This window comes from Echinops telfairi, unplaced genomic scaffold (assembly GCF_000313985.2).
Source record: "Echinops telfairi isolate 266 unplaced genomic scaffold, ASM31398v2 ScPeMD7_3;HRSCAF=10, whole genome shotgun sequence".
Classification (NCBI taxonomy): Eukaryota; Metazoa; Chordata; class Mammalia; order Afrosoricida; family Tenrecidae; genus Echinops; species Echinops telfairi.
In genome coordinates, this window is record NW_022103899.1 from 59,261,109 (window position 1) to 59,279,771 (window position 18,663).

The 18,663-nt window shown below is 54.5% G+C and overlaps 1 protein-coding gene across 4 annotated transcripts in view; it reads right to left on the reverse strand.

Moving 5' to 3' along the window:
• Nucleotides 1-18,663, reverse strand: part of USP40 (ubiquitin specific peptidase 40) — a 61,424-nt gene that overhangs the window by 4,473 nt on the left and 38,288 nt on the right. For 2 of the 4 annotated variants that reach the window (XM_045295365.1, XM_045295359.1), the window contains 13 exons: nt 18,302-18,606; nt 16,196-16,319; nt 15,163-15,220; nt 13,382-13,435; nt 12,601-12,689; nt 11,431-11,517; nt 9,981-10,017; nt 6,754-6,818; nt 5,062-5,136; nt 3,741-3,870; nt 3,236-3,330; nt 2,355-2,473; nt 1,817-1,882 (listed from right to left, as the gene is read on the reverse strand). In XM_045295365.1, coding sequence (XP_045151300.1) covers nt 1,817-1,882; nt 2,355-2,473; nt 3,236-3,330; nt 3,741-3,870; nt 5,062-5,136; nt 6,754-6,818; nt 9,981-10,017; nt 11,431-11,517; nt 12,601-12,689; nt 13,382-13,435; nt 15,163-15,220; nt 16,196-16,319; nt 18,302-18,606 — 1,304 coding nt within the window. Of the gene's footprint in view, nt 1-1,816; nt 1,883-2,354; nt 2,474-3,235; nt 3,331-3,740; nt 3,871-5,061; nt 5,137-6,753; nt 6,819-9,980; nt 10,018-10,854; nt 11,099-11,430; nt 11,518-12,600; nt 12,690-13,381; nt 13,436-15,162; nt 15,221-16,195; nt 16,320-18,301; nt 18,607-18,663 lie in introns of those variants that run through there. The other 2 variants (XM_045295377.1, XM_045295369.1) reach the window with 2 other exon arrangements.

Consider the following 18,663-nt stretch of genomic DNA (forward strand, 5'->3'; position numbering starts at 1 on the left):
CTTGAGCGGCCGTCCTGCTGCGTACAAAAGGCACCCACAGGTGGGATCTCATCACCAGCAAGAGCAGGAATGGAGGGGGTCCTTGGCCCCAGGACCTGGCTGACCCCTGCCTGACCTTCAGACTTTGGACTGAACTGCACCCTCCACCACGTCTGAGACGTCTTCCTCGAACGAGGTGAGTTCTGTTGGCCACTGCTGCCACTCGTAGAACCCAGAGACGGGAGGGAACAGATTCAGGGGTGGAGCAGACGATCCTCTTGAAAGAGTTGGACTTTTTCAATCTCCAACTTCTTGGGACGAGTTTGGTATTATTTCTGACAAAAGCAATGCCCATGGAAAGGATGGCGGTGGTGAGACAGGAAAAAGGGGGAGGGGAGTGGAGTGGAGAGTTGGGCTGGAGCACAGGAGGGAAAGGGGTGTGGTCAGAGGAAGCTGTGTGAATTCGCTGTGTGGGGGTGCTGGGGGCGTGGGCATGTGGGGGTCTACAGAGGCGGTCAGCACAGATGCTCAGGCCATGCCCAGTGGGTGCTGGGAAAGGAGGGGCCGTGTGCTCACAGAGGGCAGTAGCCAGGCTGGGCAGCTGGCCCAGGACACAACAGTATGTGTTGGGGTGTGTGTGCGAGGTGGCAGCGCCCACCACTCTAACAAACCCAGCTCATCATCATCATCATAAGAGCTCACACACAAAATGTAAGGTCTGATGCTTTCTAAAATCTCACCATAAAAACAAGGAGCTGCATGGAACAATCCCCTACTCTGCACAAACTCAAAATGCCACTGGCTCCGAGAACCCTGGAAGGTGCCCACACTAACCAAGGGCAACAAAGAAGATGGCCACGCTGCCTTTGTGTGGATGAGCCAACACTTGCACAATCATGGTCAACGTCAGTCTGAGGAGGAGATGAGGCAAACGTGCACGGACACTGCTTGGAGGACACACATTCCTGCAACTCCCTGGGAAAAGGACGTAGCTATTTCTCTGAAGAGGTTTCAAAACCATGCCACTGGTCTTAGTTCTCCTCTCTGGGGAAACACACTTGCCTTAGGGGTCCCGTCCTCCCTCAGTGCGCCTCGCCTTCTCTGGCCTCCCAGGACAAAGCTAGCTGCCCTTCCATGGATTTCCTGTAAGTCTCCCTGGACCCAGAGGGCCTTACTGTCCTCGCTCAGAGCAGCGGGTGAGTTCCAACTGCTAAGCCTACAGTTAGCAGCCATCGTGTAAACACTATTCAGCAGGGCTTCCATTTGAGACCCTACTCATGTAAACACCACAGACTCGGGGAAGCCTGGATGTGGCTAATAAAGGGTCCTGGAGCTAATCTACAGGAGAGGTGGCCTTGAGGTGAGGCTCCACACACCAGGGAGAGGAAATCCTCTCCGTTGGCCACATGTGAGACTAGTTTGCGAGATGAGGGACAGGAGAGCTGGACTGCAGAGGGCTGTGGGTGTTCTTTGCCATCAGCAAACCATTGAATGTCAGGGGCAGGGGTGCATGCCGCTAGTGCTGCTGGCTGGGCTCGGACGGGTGGTGTGTGGCAGAGTGAGCTGCCCCAGGAGTTCCGTAATGGCCACCTGTACTGGAGCTGTGGTTCCTTCTTTGCATCATGGGTGGGTCCCGTCACCCACTCTCTGGTTCTGAGTACCAGCCTAGGACTGACACTGAGGCGTGTCTGGACACACTGGGGACCACAGTGGACAACTAGACGGAGCACATGCTCTCAGGGTGCAGGCACTGCAGGAACAGGTGACAACCCTCGGTGAGCACCCTTCCCTCTCTCGCGGCCTGGAGAAGCGGCTGTGGAGGCGGGGCCACACTCACCCCAGGTGCTCCTCCTCCTGCAGGGGCTCCAGGCAGATCTGCGGTCTCCTTCCCAGTCTGCAGGCCCTGGTCAGACACAGACAGACAGATACTCCAGGGGAGCGTGGACACCCTTCCTCCCTCCCTGCTGCGTCTGGTCCGTTTCACGGTTTCTTCTCCAGCAGAACCACCCAAAGCCATCACCTTTGTCACTTGGGGGCCACAGAGCCACGCTGACCTAACACGGGTACTGAAGTTGTCCCAGCGCATAACTGACACTCTCCCGGGGAGCTCTCCACCTCTTACATGCGGCAGCACTTTGTTACCCACCAGGAGCCCCGGATGTACTTTGGGGCAAGCGTTGTAATGACTACTAACCACAAGGTCGGCAGTTCAAACCCACTGGGAGGCCGTCTGCTTCTGTAGAGACTCACAGCCTTGGAACCCTCAAGAGGGTTGCCATGAGTCAGACGCGACTTGACGGCAGTGGGTTTGGTTTGGTTCTGTCTGACTCCAGGGTCCCTGACGTTCCCACTCTGGCATGCAGGCTGGGAGGTACCTGAGCTGCTGCTGGCCATTCCGTAAGAGCCTGCCCGGGCGCTGGCTCTCCACGGTCCAGGCTCGCAGGCAGGCTGGGGACGGCACAGCAAGCTCGCAGCAGGCGGTCAAGGCCATGGCCTAGGAAAGCAGCAAACGGGGATGTGAGCGGAAGGCGGTTCTGCGAGCCACCCCCAGCCTGACATGGCAGCACATGCAGTGACAGCCAGGGAGACACTGAGCAGGCTGCAAAACCAGCCACACTCTCGAGACAGGGCTGGGCCTGTGCACCTCCCCGCTGGGAGCCACCCACTGCATCTACACCGCAGCCCGAGGCACCTTCCTGCCCGCTCGGCGCTGGTCTGGCTCCCAAGAACGGAGAGCACAGCCCTCACTTCCAACTCCAGGGCAGCACTGGAGCCAGGTGGAGCCGTCTCAGATGGCCACCAACCCTCCGCTCGCTCCTACCCAGAGCCCTAGGGAAAGCGGCCGCGGCCAAGAGGTCTTTGGGTGTCTCCTGTCCTGCTTCCCTGGGCAGGCTCGGCAGCACGCTCCCCTGGGAGGGGACCCAGCTCACAGCCCTCACACAGCTGACACCCCAGGAAGGCACAGATGTGCTTAGAATCGAGTGACAAAACTAGGGAAACTACGGAGGGAAGTACGAGCACATCACTACATCACGTTCCCCTGAAAACTCAATGAACACAGGCGGCGGTCCCTGTGACGGCCGTCCGGCATGCCTGTGCTCTGCTCACCCCTGGACACGCACAGTACACGTGCCATGTCTGAGCAGACTGCAGCCGGGGGTGGGGGTTGGGGGTGGATGGAGGGCACAGAAGAAAACGCTAATCTCAGTGGCTGCGGCCACACTAGCACTGACCCAGATGCGGGAAGAAGTCTGACCTGGGCCTTCAGATCCACCAAGGTGGCCTCCTCGGAGATGTCCACATCCCCCAGGTGGAGGAGGGGAACGTCTGCGTGCACGAGATCAGGAACACCTGCCAAGAGACAGGCGCCAGGGCTGAGAGCCCACTGCCACTGGGAGGGCCCCAACGCCTGGCGACCACAGGACACAGCAGTACTGCCCACAGGGACTCCAGGTAGTGCCTCTCTGTGGAAGCACGGGCCTCTGGAGCGGGCTCCGGAGAAGCAGCCGGGTGGCCCAAACCATTGACCTATGGGCCTAACCCTGCACTGCTGGGGCTCATGGCAATGTTTGAAAGAGCCTTGATTTACATGTGATTTACATACATTAATGATTTGCATGTGACGTGTGTCAGGAGAAGATGTGCATGCGACCACCGTGAACAATGGCGCTGGCGGCTGAGGGGCGGGTACAAGGCCCTGGGCAAACGGGCGGTGGGCCCTGACTGCTGCACAGCAGAGCAGCCCGCCCTGCCCTGCTCACCTTGGGTGGACGTGGTGGTCCAGGGGCCATTGTGAGGGGTGGCAGAGCTCACTGGGTCCTGCTGACTCTTGAGGCAGCGTCCTGAGGGGTCCCGAGGCTGGTACCACCAGATGGCTATCTTCAGGAAACCCTACGGAAAGGGGTGCTTCTAGCTGCTGAGAAGTCCAAGGACACGATTCTCCGCTTCCCTCTCAGAGTGCAGACAACAAAATGACTCGCTCGAGTTACTAATATTTCTTCCTTCAGACTTACTGACTGCTTGCATGGTATACTGTGGCTTTTAAAAGAATTAAACAGGACTTGGACCTTGGGGTGACTGGGGCTGGGATGTTCTCCGTCTGAGACAGAGGGGAGGGCGCTTACATACTTAATGCAGTTTGAATTTTGCACCGTGAGTATTAAAAAGCCCCAAAGCCCCAGTCAGTGAGTCGACGCGGACTCACAGCAACCCTACAGCACAGAGCAGGGCGGCCCCCTGGGGCTCCACGGCTGTCATCTTCACTGGTGCCAACTGCCGCTTTTCTCCCTCGGAGGGGCGGGTTCCAACCCGATATGTAACTGAGAACGTAACCACTGCACGCCAGGCTCCCGGCCACGAGCACCCCCTGCTCAAACCACTAGCTGAAAGACCAGGAAACCAAACGGGGAGAGCAGTCTACGCCGGCCGGAAGTGAGACACAAACCAAAGGAGAGAACGTGCACACTCACATCAGCCACAGCGTGTCCCCCACGAGGAGCAAGGAAAGCGCTGACGGTGGCAGGCCCCTCTAGGGAGACGAGGTGGGAGAAATGTTGCCTTGTCTTGTCTCTCAGCCATGTGCATTTCCAGATCACGTGCACATGGGTGAGGGATGGGACTGGGCTTCTTTTGGCCCGAGTATTTCAGGCATCCACATTCGTAAAACCTCTCCTAACAGCGGCTTTAAAAAGTCATAGGCAGCAATGGTGCGGAAGGGCGGTGAGATCCGCTCTCACGGCCGGCAGACAGGAGTGTACAGCCGGTACAGCGTTTTGGGAGAGCAACCAGGCAATAAATGGCATCAAGTCTTGGAAACGCTCACACCTTTTTACTCTGTCATTTCATCTTTGGAAATCCAAAGGATTTATAGGTAGTACTATTTATAAGAAGGAAAAATTAGAAATGGGAAAAAGTATATTAAATATGTACAGTGTGGTCGTTTGGTTGGTGGGATTTAGATACGTTTCCACTCTTTTGTATGACTGTACTTTCCCATTTTCCACAATGAGACGACATCCCCCTTTGTAACTGGAAAACAGTAACTGCTGCTTTCAAAAGCTCTATTCAGAAGCAAGATCTTACCAGAGGAGGAAGTGCCCCTTCCATTAAAACCAAAGCATCTCCAGACCTTATCCCGAGCTCTTTCAGGGTCGCATCCTGGGAATACAGAAAGGCTTGTGTCACTCACGGCCTCTGAAAGGAACAAACCGCTGGCTGTCTTTACCCGCGTCTCTAGCACCTTTCCCAGGGATGGTAAATCAACAAGTGAAGTAGAGACTGGTGAGAGGGGAAACGAGCCAAGGCGATTAAAGCTGTGGTGCTGCGCGCTCAATCACTCATGGGGTGTAAGCCCATGGAAGCCTGGGGGGAAGGGAGACGTATGAAGTAAGAAAAGGTAAGGTGGCGTTACACAGGTGAAGTATTAGCTAAGAGAGAGATTTGGAAAGAGGAAACCAGAATGGATGGGATTTCTCCAGAAGGGTGGCGAGTCTGAGCAGCAGGGTGGCATGCTCTGTGGCAGGGCTGAGAGACCCGCATGAAGGAGCGTCAGGTGCTGTGAAGAAGGAGCCACTCAGTTCCCGAGAGGGGCTCTCAGAGACGATGTGTGGTGGACCTAACGAAGTGGGGACAGCTGGGCCAGGGAGGCCAGCTGCCGTAGTGTGACTGAGGTGCGGCGGAAGGAGATTTGAGTCAGGAGTCCAGCAGGGGGTGGTCAGGAGGCAGGGAAGCCGCCAGGCCCTGGAGCTGTAAGGGCAGAGGAAGGCATGTCGGGTCAGCCGTAGTGTGGGCTGTGGGAACAGCACGAGAAGGGCACACAGTACAGCAGGGAGGAAAGGCCAGCTCCGAGCTTGCTTTCAGACAAACTGCTTGGCACAGGATGGGGAATTAACGGAGAAGACAGCCCTGAGACATCCGAATGCTGTGTCCTGAGGATCCAGGGTCCCTGTTTTGACCGTCAGGAACCCACTCCCGCGCCTCTCCACACCAATGCACTGGCTGCAAGGCCCCGGTCCATTTGCTTCATCAACCTTGTGCCGCCTCCATGCCACTCTGAGTCCTGACCAGCAGGGCAGATGGCTGCGGGGAAGGGCAGTGGCCCTGGGTACCCGTGCTTATTCACCAAGCTCCCTTTTGGGGGTAGGGCGGCGGGTCTGGACCGGGACACCTGACGTTACCTGGACCAGCAGAGAGCTGGATTCCAACTCAGCGATGCTCCCCTCGAGAGCAGGCTGTACGGACTGTCCGGTTAGTTTCCGACAGCCTGTGCTATGTTCACACCACACTCCGCCCATCAAGTGCACGAGAGCACTCAGAGGCTGAGATACTCTGAGCGTCACTCAAACATGACGGACACACAGCACAGGTTGTTGGGAAATGGTGCCAACAGACCCGTTTACCGTCCAGCCGAGGCCCGCAGCGCAGTGACCCGAGGACCAGGGCCTCGGAGGGGCTCTGCCCGTCTTGGCTTACAAGGACCCTGGAGATGGTTTCATGGATTCGGTGCTCTTTTACCTCCCTCACTGACTGACGCCTTTCCTTCTCTGAAGAAGCACTCCTCCTCCTCACAGACCCTCTCCCGTGAGGAGGGCCACCTCCCCTGAGGGCAGGCCCGCCACCACCCAGCTGAGCCAGGAAGGAAGTGAGAGGCCGTCCCTAGATTGCTTTGCTTTGTCCATCAATAAAATCACTGACTTTCAAGTGCAGCGGGTGTGCTGCACGGACAGACAGAGGACTCCTGGTCTGTTTGTCGGAAGAAAACGCAGAGAATCTTACTTCTTCACAGAGAGCTTCCCCAGCTTCATAACACCAATCCGTCTTCCGCAAATGCCACGTGTCTCCTACGGAGGAATCAGAATCGGCGTGGAAAGGTTGGTTCAGAGGGGACAGGAGCGCTTCAAAACGTATGTGGAGGAATTCCACGATCTCTTCACCCATTTTCCTGCGAGCCCTTTAGAGACCTTATCTTTTCTGAGTTTGTCAGGAATGAACTTTCCAGATAATCGGCATCCAATCAGGTCTGGTCTGCTACTCTGCCTCATGAAGCCTTTAACGACTCTCTTCCAGGGCAGGAGTGCCATTAAAAAGACCCTGGAGAGGCTGCTCCTAAGACCAAGCCCTCCTCCCTCGCCCCTGTCCTGGGCACCACAACCACCCTCGGTCCCCTCTGCCATCAAGGCTGCCGCCGAGAGTGCTGTCCTGCAGGTGACGGCAGACGAGGACAACAGCGAAGAGGATGGAGCCCCCCGAGCTGCTTCTCCCTCCCCAGCAGGCAGCCCCACCCTTACTGCTCCCGTCCCGCGCCTGCCCTCCAGGACGCCTCAGCCAATGCCCCCCTTGAGTTCAAGATGGCAGCAGGCTCGATGGGGCCCCTTGGAGGCCTAAGCCTGGGACGACCGCAGCTACAATCCGTTTTCCACGCACGGCGATGACCGTGCTGCTGGGGCTTACGACCGGGATCACTACGTGGTGGGACCCAGCCATTCCCCCAACCCAGGAAACTGCCCCAGGTGCTTCCTTCGTCGTCAACGACGAAGCATTTAAGCGACTACAGGGCAAGAGGAACCGAGGGAGGGAGGAGATCAACTTCCCAGCAGTGGATGATCAAATCTTTGACAAATGAGAAAACCATGAAGCCGCTCAGCCAAAAGAAAGGTGAGTAGCCAACAGGCCAGCGGCGGCAGAAACTCCAGATCCCATATCTGATTCACCAGGCGAAGGAGCGCAAGCTGGAGCTGAAGAACACGTCGTCAGACCTGAGCCAAATATGGATTCTAGGGCCGGGATGAGACCTCTGCAGGACCACCAGCCGGCCCGGAGCCCCAGCCTTGCCTCTGGGCCCGGCAGCTCCCAGCCCGGGGTCTCTCCCTGAGGACCCGCCCTCCTCTGCGAGAAGAAACCTCTTGGATAGACTTTTCCTTAACAAGCTCGGAACTCGCTCCTGCTTTCTATGTGGGAGCTCGCACACACTGGGGACGCCTCAGAGGGAGCCCAGAGGATGGGGGCTTTGCGCCCGGGTGGGTGTCATGACATGTGACCCCCTCTTTTCCCACCTCCCCCCTTTTGGTTGGTTGTTGTTTTTTAAGCCAGGGATGTCTGTTGAAATGAAACCTCCAGTCTGACAAACAACAGCAAACAAACAAACCCTTTAGAAAACAAACAATGTTGCTCAAATTGGATTAATCTGCCTCTACTCCACAAGGACTAACCTGAGAACACTTACTATCATACAGACTCTACATCCTCATTATCTACAAATGTACCTCTGTACTCGTCACACACCAGTTCACATATATGAGCATGTGTGCATGAGCAGTCCTCTCTACAACCACGACGAGGACTTAGTCCTTTGTCTAAGCTGAAAGTTTAACAACAACCCAAACCCAGAGTTGATTCCGACTCGTCACGGTTCCAAGTCTGTAAATCGGACAGCCTCCCCTTTCTCCCAAGGAGCAGCTGGCAGGCTTGAACCACCGGCCTTGTCGTTAGGGGTCCAATGCCTAACCCATAGCACCACCAGTACTCAGTAAGTAAAAGTCCTCCATAACATTTTAGTAAAGTAGATCTGAGCGCTTGCGAACATTCAACAATCTTTCACTAGATTTCTGCTTTCCAACAAGTGTGCTACACTGGGGAAATGAGAAGCTTGTCCTTTTGAGACCCCAGGCTCTAGAGGGGTGAGGCGCCTCGTCCCTGTGTAGCAGTTAGAATCCGGGCCATTAGAAACAGAAGTCTGAGCAATAGCATCTTTCGACCACCCTACCCCACTGCCCATCCGGAGAGCTGAAGCAACACACCCACGTGGAGCCACTGTGACTCCTGGTGACCTGTGAGGTGAGCAGACTGCTCCTGAGGTTCCCAAGGCTGCGCCTCATAGAGAAGCTGGTGGTGCCAACTGCTGACCTTGGCCGCACAGACCGAGTAGTTCTCCTCTTGAGGATCGAAGGCCCACTGGGCTCTTTGTGCACCCTCGTTAGTGTTCATTTTAGTTTTAAGCACAGTGAAGCTGTCTTTCATGGTTTTCGTTTCATCTAAGCACCATGAACTCCTCCCACCCACCCCCACCCTCCCGAGCCCCCTGCCATCTGGGCAAACACCATGACGTCAGGTCACAGCGTGGTAGAAGGGGCCGGGTGTGGATGAGAGAGGCTACCCAACTGCCTACTGGTCTGTGAAATGGGAAGAGCCGCCTGCCCAAAGGCACTGCTGTCCACAGAGATGAGGCACCTGACCGCTAGAGCCTGGGCCGCAGGCTGGGGTCTGCAGGGCTGCTGCACAGCTGCTTCTGGGAACTGAGACCTTCGGTCCCTCCCAGGCAGCAACAGCTGGACTTGAAGTCCCTCACCAACCCCAAGGAGGCCTGGCAGTGCAGCAGGTCAGCTCTTGTCTGCTGACGGACAGACGTTCCCCTCCCCACCCCGGGAGAAAGGCCTGTGGTCTGGGCTGTGCAGACTGCAGCCTAGGAGCCCTGGGGGGCAGCTCTGCTGACTTGCCAGCACACAGCACTACACCCCTTCTGGGGAAGAACCCCTGAAGACCAGCCAGTGAGAACAAAGGGGAGTGGACCGACAAGCAGCCCCAACAATCAACTCCGACACCCCAAGTATCCCGGAGCTATCGGGTCAGTTCAGACTCAGGTGACCACTCACATCCTGTCGCCTATCCTGCACGAGGTCGCCAAGTATCAGAGCCGAGTCGATGGCAGCTACCCCTCACAATGCCCACATCACGACTCAGTGCGACTTCTGGAAACTCGGTGACAGCAGGCTCACTCTAAGGGGACGGGCTTAGCTGCGCCTTCTTCCTTTTGCTGGCCCCATCGAGACTCTGTGCTCACTCACAAGCCAGAGCCAGGAGAACTCCACTGTGAACACACACAAATGGGACGTGAACGCCCCCACCCAGGAGAGAAAACGCCTGAGAAGTTTCCATTCGGTGCCCAGAGAGCGTGTTCGAAAGGAAAGGATGGGGCTCGGATAGCAGCGTCCAGGTGTGTGGCTTACCTGGCAGGCCGGACTGCTCCAGCATTCTCTTTAGACACTGTGGAAGGGAATGAGCACACCGTTAGTTTGCTCTTTCTGAGCTGCAGCACCCTGGGAAGCCCCGGAGGGCTCTGGGCCTATCCAAGTCTGATGCTATCTGATCATGCTCAATGGATCGGGATACACAGTTAAAAGATGACATTTCCAAGTGGGAGACACCAGTTGCTGTGGCGTGCATCAGAGCGGAATGGGAACCCACTGTGTGAATGCGGGCTCTTTCCGGAGGAAGTGTGCCCAGGCTTTTCTTCCCAGGATCTGAGCCGTCTTAGGTGAGGAGCCCGTGCGTAAGTACACTCCTCCCCGCCCCCAACCAAACGGGCTCCTGCTCAGCGGCAGGACAGCTAATGACTGTCTTGCCAGCCAGGACTTGGGTCAGTGTTGCTCCTCTCCTCTCAGCCAGGTCTTTTATGGAGGACGGAAGGGCCGGCTGACCAGAGATAGCCAACGTTCACCCCTCACTGACACCAGGAGCAGTCAGAGCAGAGAACCTCGTGCGCCACGCTCCCTCTGCCAGCCCAGGGAGGGTCAACAACTGAGAGGTCTTGAAAGAATTAAAAGATTAAAACAGGTAAGCATGAGCTGGTTTTAAGAGCCTTAAAATATCTGAACTCGTTTACAACGGACAAGAGCCCCCAGACGGGCCATGCACTCCGCTCCTGTGTGCTCCCGCATACCCACGCTGTGTGCCAGGTGGCTGAGACGGGTGGACACGCAGAGATCTCTGCGGAGAAGGTGACAACAGTGACCGCAGGGAAAGGGCTCCAACAGGGTAGTGGGAGAGGGGGACATTTTCACTCCCTCAAAATTTACAAAATGGGAGCAAATCCGTGATTACCTGTACGATTAAAAAGGAACCGAGCAAAGGGCTTTCCAGGGCAGGAGACTGTTCAGAACCCGAGGGCAGCGAGAGCTCGCCCCACTGAAGCGGAGGGGCTGGGGCAGCACTCAGAGGGCTGCAGGCCTCCTCCAGCGGGCAAGGACAGCCAGCGGACCGAGATGGAGCGTTGGGCTTGTCCGTGGCCTGGGTACCAGCTGGTGTCAAGGCCTTGTCTGAGGAAGAGCCAAGAGCCCAGCATGGCCTGTGTGGACATAAAGCAGAAATAGGCCAAAACCACAGGGATGGTGGGTTTAGTAAAGAAAGCACCTTTGTTTTTCTTTGTATTCATTTCTGCATTTCCAAATTTCCACAATAAGGAAGCGTTCTTGATGATCGGGGAAAACCTGTAACTGTTTTAAAAATTTCCTCTTGGCACAAGCTTCCAAAAATGATTCCTTTAGAAAGGACACAATGCACTTGAGTGCAGCAGGCCAACCACAGCCATGGGCGCTCCAATCCCACACGGCTGCGCTTCTCCCTCAACCAGACAGACACCCGGGGCCCTCGAGACCAGGAGGACACAGCCCGACTGACCTCTCTCACGGTGAGCGTCTCTTCTCCTGTGATCTCCATCTCCACCCCGCGCTGAGTGCCACTCCCCACGGAGAAGGACAGGAACCGCTGAGACGGAGGCAGAAGCACCACTTAACTCCATCCGACGACGCTGTCAACCAGTGAAAGCCTGCTCTCTGTCATGTGGGGGCCCCTGGGCTGCTGGGAGTTGGGTGCTGGGCTGTTAACTGAACGGTTGGCAGTTCAAACCCACCGGCCCATTCATGGGAGGAAGATGAGGCTGTTCTCTAGGGTCTGAGCAGTAGGAAATCACTGATGGCAATTGTTATGTAAAAATAAGATGCGGGAGAGCTAATTTCATCTTACAATTTTCCCACTCCCCAGAAACACCAGAGTCTTCAGGCCTCACAGGTGCTCTTCCGAGACCAACCACTACCACACAGAGGCGCGGAGCTGCCAGACACTGACCAACAGTCACTCTTTCCTCTGAGCCTTTTAGCTGCACTTTAATGTTCTGTCTCGGGGTTCCACACAATTCCCAAGGCCCTAAAGGAATGATGTCTGATGGCTTGGGGCCTGTCCTCCCTCATGGGACCTCAATGCTGTTGCCTTGTCTCCTCCCAGCTGGACATGCGTCCATGCCTGCTTGTGGCCAAGTGGAGAGCAGGGAAAAGGAAGTGGGTGGGAAAAACAGGCCTGGGGACCCTGAGATGAGGCCACCTGACCTTCACAGGAAAGCCCAGCCGGAAGGGTGCATTCTGATTGTGGTCTGTGCTGACAGGGTTCCGTGCGTGCAGACTTACGGGAGCAGAGCCTCATCTTTCTCCTGTGGAGCAGCCGCTGGGTCTGAACGGCTAAGCATGTGGTCAGCAGCCGACCCTGTGCGGCAGCCTAGAGCCCCTTGGGACCACGACACTCTCCTTAGGAATATGCTCGAGGTAAGTATTTTTAATCACTAACAACGATGAGGGAGCTTCAAAGAGTGAGTGGGAAAAACTCCATGATGTTTTAATTCTAATTTTGCACAAACTTTTTGAAGTCCCTTTATATATAATTGCATTCCTGAAATAAAAATGTATCACGAAAGGCTGGATTGAGGGGAGGGTAGAAGAGATGGCACGGCAGCACGAGTTCATTATTCAATGCAGGGCAGAGGCCCGGGGTCCGCCCTGACAGGCAGCCCCACCTCACCTGAGTGGAAGATGGTGCTTTTCCAGGACACAGTCCCAACGAACTTCCCGGCTTCAGGTCTGCCTCCTTCACGGTGTAACTGTCTGGCACTGTGGGGAATTTGGGCAAGATGATGAACATTCCCACCTCTCCGAGCCCAAACCAGTGTTTCTTTGAGAATTAACGCTGTTATGGATAGAACTGTATTACAGCTCCGTCCCTCAGGGTCTATTCTGTAGGACTGGGAATACTTACTATCTGTGCAGCTGGACTAATGAAGAAGAGGCAGCTGACAATGTGCTAGATTCGTACCTATTGGTTCACATCGATTCGGCGTTGAGGAACCTTTCTAGGACCTACTAGCTTCTCCCAAGACTACCACCAAGCTAGGCTTGTCCACGAATAAACTCATGGCAAGAGGAGCTCAGATGCAAGGAACAAAGGCTCCAATCCGGAACCGATTACTAAAACATTTGCAAGATCAATTTAAAGACCCTTGAAAATCAGTCTCAATCAAGCTCTCTAACTAGACCGTGACTCGGACTACAAGCACGATGTCACCATCAGGACAAGTGTTCACTTCAGTGGCAGCACAGGCACGTTGGTGCCACTGGCTTGGTGTTCTGTGACTATAGGTGGGAAGTTCCTGGATGACACAATATCCTGTAAGTCAGCTTCTTAAAGGCAGGAGGTAAATACTTAGAAGTTTGTGAACTTACTGGACGTCACTGTGAAAGTACAAGCGTTAAGAGCAACAGGTAGTGTCTGCACCCTGCTTCTGAAGGCAACCAAAGGGGCTTACCTGGTGCCAGCAGCCTGCCACCTCTCTCAATGGGTCTCAGACAGGTGTGCTCAGCTGTAAAGAAGCAGCGGCTCATTAGTGCAGGCCTAGAGGAGCCACGGGAGGCTCTGCTGTGTTGTTCTGAGTGCCTGGTACCGTATGGACAGCAGGGGACACAGTACAAAGAAAGACCATCATGGTCTGCACCTCCCTGAACCCCGTTTGATAGTGAGGTGGGCGTCAGCCACAGCAGGACAGTGGCCATGACAACAGAAGTGCTCTGAGGGTGCTGGGAAGAGCCGGGCGGGGCACTCTGGGGAGACAGCGGGGCAGGGTGAGAGCCAAGAACAGTGCTGCTGATAGCTCAGGGCTGCCGGGGTTAGTGGACAGTGGGAGGCTAGGAGACAGACCCGTAAGGCATCAGGGAGGGAGCTGTGGACCAGCAGGAAGTGGATCAGAGCAAGGTTCCTGAAGCAGCGGGCAGGTGAAGCAGACTCTTGTGGGCTCGGTTCCAGAATGACTCCAGATCCAGTGAAGCACTCCACGCTTTGAGCAGAGGAGCGCCAGCCTCCCAACTGACCAAGGGGCTTCACAAAGTTCGTGGAAAATAATTCCATGATCTTTCCCTTCCACTACTCCACACAGCTCTGAAAGCCCCTCGTCTATCACCAAGCTCCACTGGCTAGAAGAATGGTTTGGAGAAGCAAGCTACAGGGACAAGGACTCCTCTCAGCCAACCTATCTGAGCGATCACGCACTTGTAAAGAAATGGCAACCGTCTTACATGCACAGCTCAATGAGTTAGGCATGCACATTTGGATTGGACATCACCAGCAAAGTCAGAGGAAGATAATTTTTCCAAATTCCCTCTGCAGTCAGTCCCACCTAGCGACCCCGTACTGAGCTGCCCTCTGCCAGGGAAGCTTAGACTTGCTTTCTACAGAAGTTCATAACCAGCAGTGTGCACCCACTCTGCGTGGTGTGCTTGGGAGGTTCATGCAGGTGTTGTCTGGGGTGGTGGTGCACTGCTGCAGATGGATGGATGGATGGATGCTAAGCAGCCTTCCTCTGGGCGGCTAAACCACAGTGGGCTTACCCAATCCCTTGCTCACATGAGCCCGGCTTTGGGGGGAACCTCTTGTGCACAAAGACACTGTGTACATTCTAGGAGTGGGCAGGAGCAGGGTTGGTAAGTGGAGGGTCCCTTTCTAAGATGGAATCTTTCCCAAAGGGACCCTACCATTTCACAGGCCACCACCCCTTTGCACCAAATTGGACATTTAAAATGGGCGATAATTTAGTGATATATAAATTATACCTCAATAAAGCTATTCAAGAAAACCCATTTTGAGCAAACAGCAAATGAAGGGAACATTTATGTTCTCCTACGTGAAAAAACGTAGGTAAATGTAAGAGAAACAGGTAAATATACGAGGGGGCTTCAGATCAGTTCTTGGAAAAAGCTGACTGTACTTGACATCCTTTCCTAGGCATGTGTGGAAGGAAGCCCCCGTGGGTCTGCAGAACAGATAGGGAGCAGCAAGGGTCCAAGGACCGGACCCTGTGCACTGGGTGCCCTGAGGCCGGGTCTGAGGAGTAGACAGGACTCTCGGACGATCTGCCACGTTTACAACACAAACACGGGACCAAAGATTCACATTTGTCCATTTTGGGTGGTAGGTGTGTAAATTTTACCTACGTTTGTACTATTCTACATAGATAAATATATATGTGTGCGTATATTATATATTCGTAAATTTCAAAATCAAAACTCAGTGAAACCAATAAACATAAAGGATTACCTAGTTCCTCCATTAATTTTAATTCTTGTATGGCTTTAATTCGAATGTCAACCACCACCTAAAATAGAGAAACACACTAATGACTGTGTATAGGCTGAAAACAATGGGGGTGGGGGCAGCCAGTGCCTAACAAAGCACCGAGAGTAGCCATTCAGCATGTAGGCTCTTGGGTCTCTTTGAGGAACAGTTTTCCACCTCTAAAACTCATTTCCTTCTATACCATCAAAAACAAAAAACGAGTAAAACCCTCGGAAGGGGTTGTGGCCACAGTGCGGGCAGGTGGAACAGAAGCGACACCTGTAGAAACCACTGGCTGCCCCACCTTTCCTGACAAGGAGACAAAAACGAGCGAGAAGCATGCGTCTTTACATTAAGGACGAAACACTGGGCGGGTTCACAGAAACCCTCTAAGAATGTGTGATACCGATCCACAGGCAGTATTCAAAATTCCCACTTATTTTCATAGAAGTTTTTTTTCATTCAGGGTAGGTTTCTACAAGTCCGAAAATCTGGGGAATTCGAGGGTGAAACAGATTTATTCTCTTTCCTCTCAGAATCCTCCAATCTGCTTTGGTGGGAATAGCCATGATAATGGAAGACATGGGTATGTTTTATCCAGGAAAAAGACATTGCAATATGCTTCTTTCAACTTGTTACTTTAAAACAAAACCAAAAAACCCACCTCCCACAACTACCCAAACCCCAAGCGCTGCACTGGCCTAGTGAACTTAAAGGCAGGGCTGGGCTGGCCCGGAGCACAGGTAGACGCAGAGTGAACTTTACGAGGAACTGAAAATAAAGCAAAAGCAGCAACACAGAACAAAACGTGTGTGTGCTTGGTTTTAGGAAATTCCCAAATGACCTGTGAACACAGACTCACACATTTCTCAACCCCACCCACGGACCCTCTTCAAACAGGCTGAAGGGAAACAGTCCAATGGGGCGTGGGCTGTGCTGTGCGTGCTGACTTCCTAAGAGTGAGACATCAGTGAAGACGGCAGCGGCAGGCACACTGGACGCAGCATCTACTCACCGTGCCAGCAGTTGCTGCGATCAGAACCTGGTGCTCTCCAGACTGCCCCCAGCACATGTTTTTAACCTGGAGCCAGGTGGCCTCTTCCTTCTGAGGGTGCCATCTCTCTGGTCTGGCAGACACACTGAAGGTAAAAAGGCATTTCAGAAACTGTCTTCACACAGGGTTCTGGGGACCGACAATGAATGCTTCTCCTTAGGCACACCCTCTAATTCTGGGTCCCACAGTGACCAGGTCTATCCATTGTCTGTTCAATCGAGGGTGTACTCTAGGACAGTCATCTATGGAGTCTCTAATCATGACTCTGAAAACTGGTTTCTCCGACTCATCTGCTGCCATGTTCTCCAGAGAGAGCCGCAGTTGAGTTTCAGAACCTGAAAATGCATCTCTGCCTCTCAGCCCACGTACTCCTTTTCTGCGACTCCACTGGAAGTCAGCGGTCCAAAACAGGGAAGACTTTCCAGCACCAAGATGTGGTCCAGGCCGCCTTGGCACAGTGAGACTGGATGGAGACGTTCACGGGCTGCGGCACAGCATCCGGCACTCCCGACGTGCCGACACTTCCTAATCACTCACAGCTCCACAAAGGTGGTGCCAGGCGATATCTCCACATCACAGAAGAAACAGCAGCGAGACCTTCAATACGTGGGCACGTGGGGGAGGGGTGGCAGTGCAGGCTGCAGGGCCCTCAGAGCTGGACTGTCACAGGAAGGGTGAGACAGGCAGAAAGCAGCAGCAAAAAAGGGGCCCTAGTCGGATTTACCACTGTGGTGGAACCCCAAAACCTCACAGGGGCAGCTGGGAGGATCTGAAGAATCATAAGGAATAATTCAATCACCGTATGAGACTTGTGTAATAAAATACCCACACGAACTAGCTACTTTCATCATGAAAAAGGTCCGGCATTTTCTTTGTGAGTGTTCCTTTAGTTTTATAGAGGAGCTCAGCAGAACAGATTCTGCTTTATAGCAAGCAGCCTAGACTACTGGCGGCCCCAGGTTAGAAGAGCAGCTCCCATGTCTCGCTTGGTAGAGTAGAGGGGCGGTGAGAGATGGAGGATGCCGTGCTGCAGCAGAGGCCTCCGATCTGGGAACAGCTAGGAGGATGGCGGGGGCCCAACCACTTCACAACCAGCGCCTGCTTTCACGTTCTGCAGGTGCACCGGCACAGGTGCACACGGACGGCTCTCCCTGGAACTCACCGTCGAACAAGAGAAAAGAGCCCTGGCTGCTAACTGTAGGGCCAGCAGTCCAGCCCACCAGCTGCTTCACAGTGGACACATGAGCCCTCAGCTCCCCAAACGTATACAGTTTTGGAAACTCCAAGGAGCAGTTCTCCTCTGTCCTGTAACATCACGACAGTGACCGTGAACTGCCTGTGCAGCAAGGGAAGGGCTGGGCTCCATCGTTTCCACCCACTGTTGGCGAGTCGCTTCAGACTCAGCACAGGGAAGACATGCTTTACAGAAAAAGGGGACCGTGTCTTTGTCAGAGCAGCCGGTGGGTTCCAGTGGATTCAGAGGAGCACCTTCACCATGGTGCCACTTCACACGGAGGGCACAGTAACAGTCAAGCAGGCCTCAGAGACGGCTGCTTTCCCAGTGCTGCCAACCAACCACCCCATCTCCTGCATCCGAGTCCCTCTCCCACGGCTCTGGTGCCGTTTCCTGTTGGTCTGCCACGAGGCACCGGCTCTGTGAGAGCGCTGCTCTTTTCCTGTCTCACTGCACTGGTCACAGAGCACCAGTCTGAAGCTCTGCCAGGAGAAACTGCTGGAAAGTGGGCGTCTGTAACCCAGAGGACTGCCTGTAGAGCGAACTGATAAAAGCAGGGCTATCTCTATTATTTAGTTGCCACATTTACCAAAAACCACTTTACAACATTATTTGTTCCCCTCAGACTCGCAGGGACAGCTCTACCCTGTCCTATCGAGGTGCTACGGGTCGGCATGACTGAGGGCAGTGAGCATGAGCAGCAACCGGGGCATTCCTGTGGAGAAGACCTAGCGTTCATGTCTAGGGTCAAAGGGAGTCTTAGCATGGTCCTATTGCCATTAACATACAGCATCCGCGTGCTCACACAACATCCTCTCTTTTCAACGAGTCACCTGTAGCCGTTACTGACGGCATCCTGAATGAGAACTGAGCTTCCATCCCGGAGACCTTGCTCTCTGAAGGTCGTCTCCAGGTCTTCCATGGGGAGAGCAGTCCAGCTCGCTTCTCCTGAGGACTCGGCCCTGCTCACAAAGATGGCACCTGCTGGGATTGCTAAGGTGCTGAAGAGAGCAGCGACGGGGGCATTCGCTGGGAAGACATGCTGACGCATTCCCCCTTCCCTGCTGGTTGCGAGATGCAGAACAGTTAAAAGCAGGGGTTCGCAGTCAACTCCTGTTTGAATCTGGACGCCGCCAACCTAGGAAACAACACGCAGACAGCGTGAGGAGGGCCTGCAGTCAGCACAGCCACACGG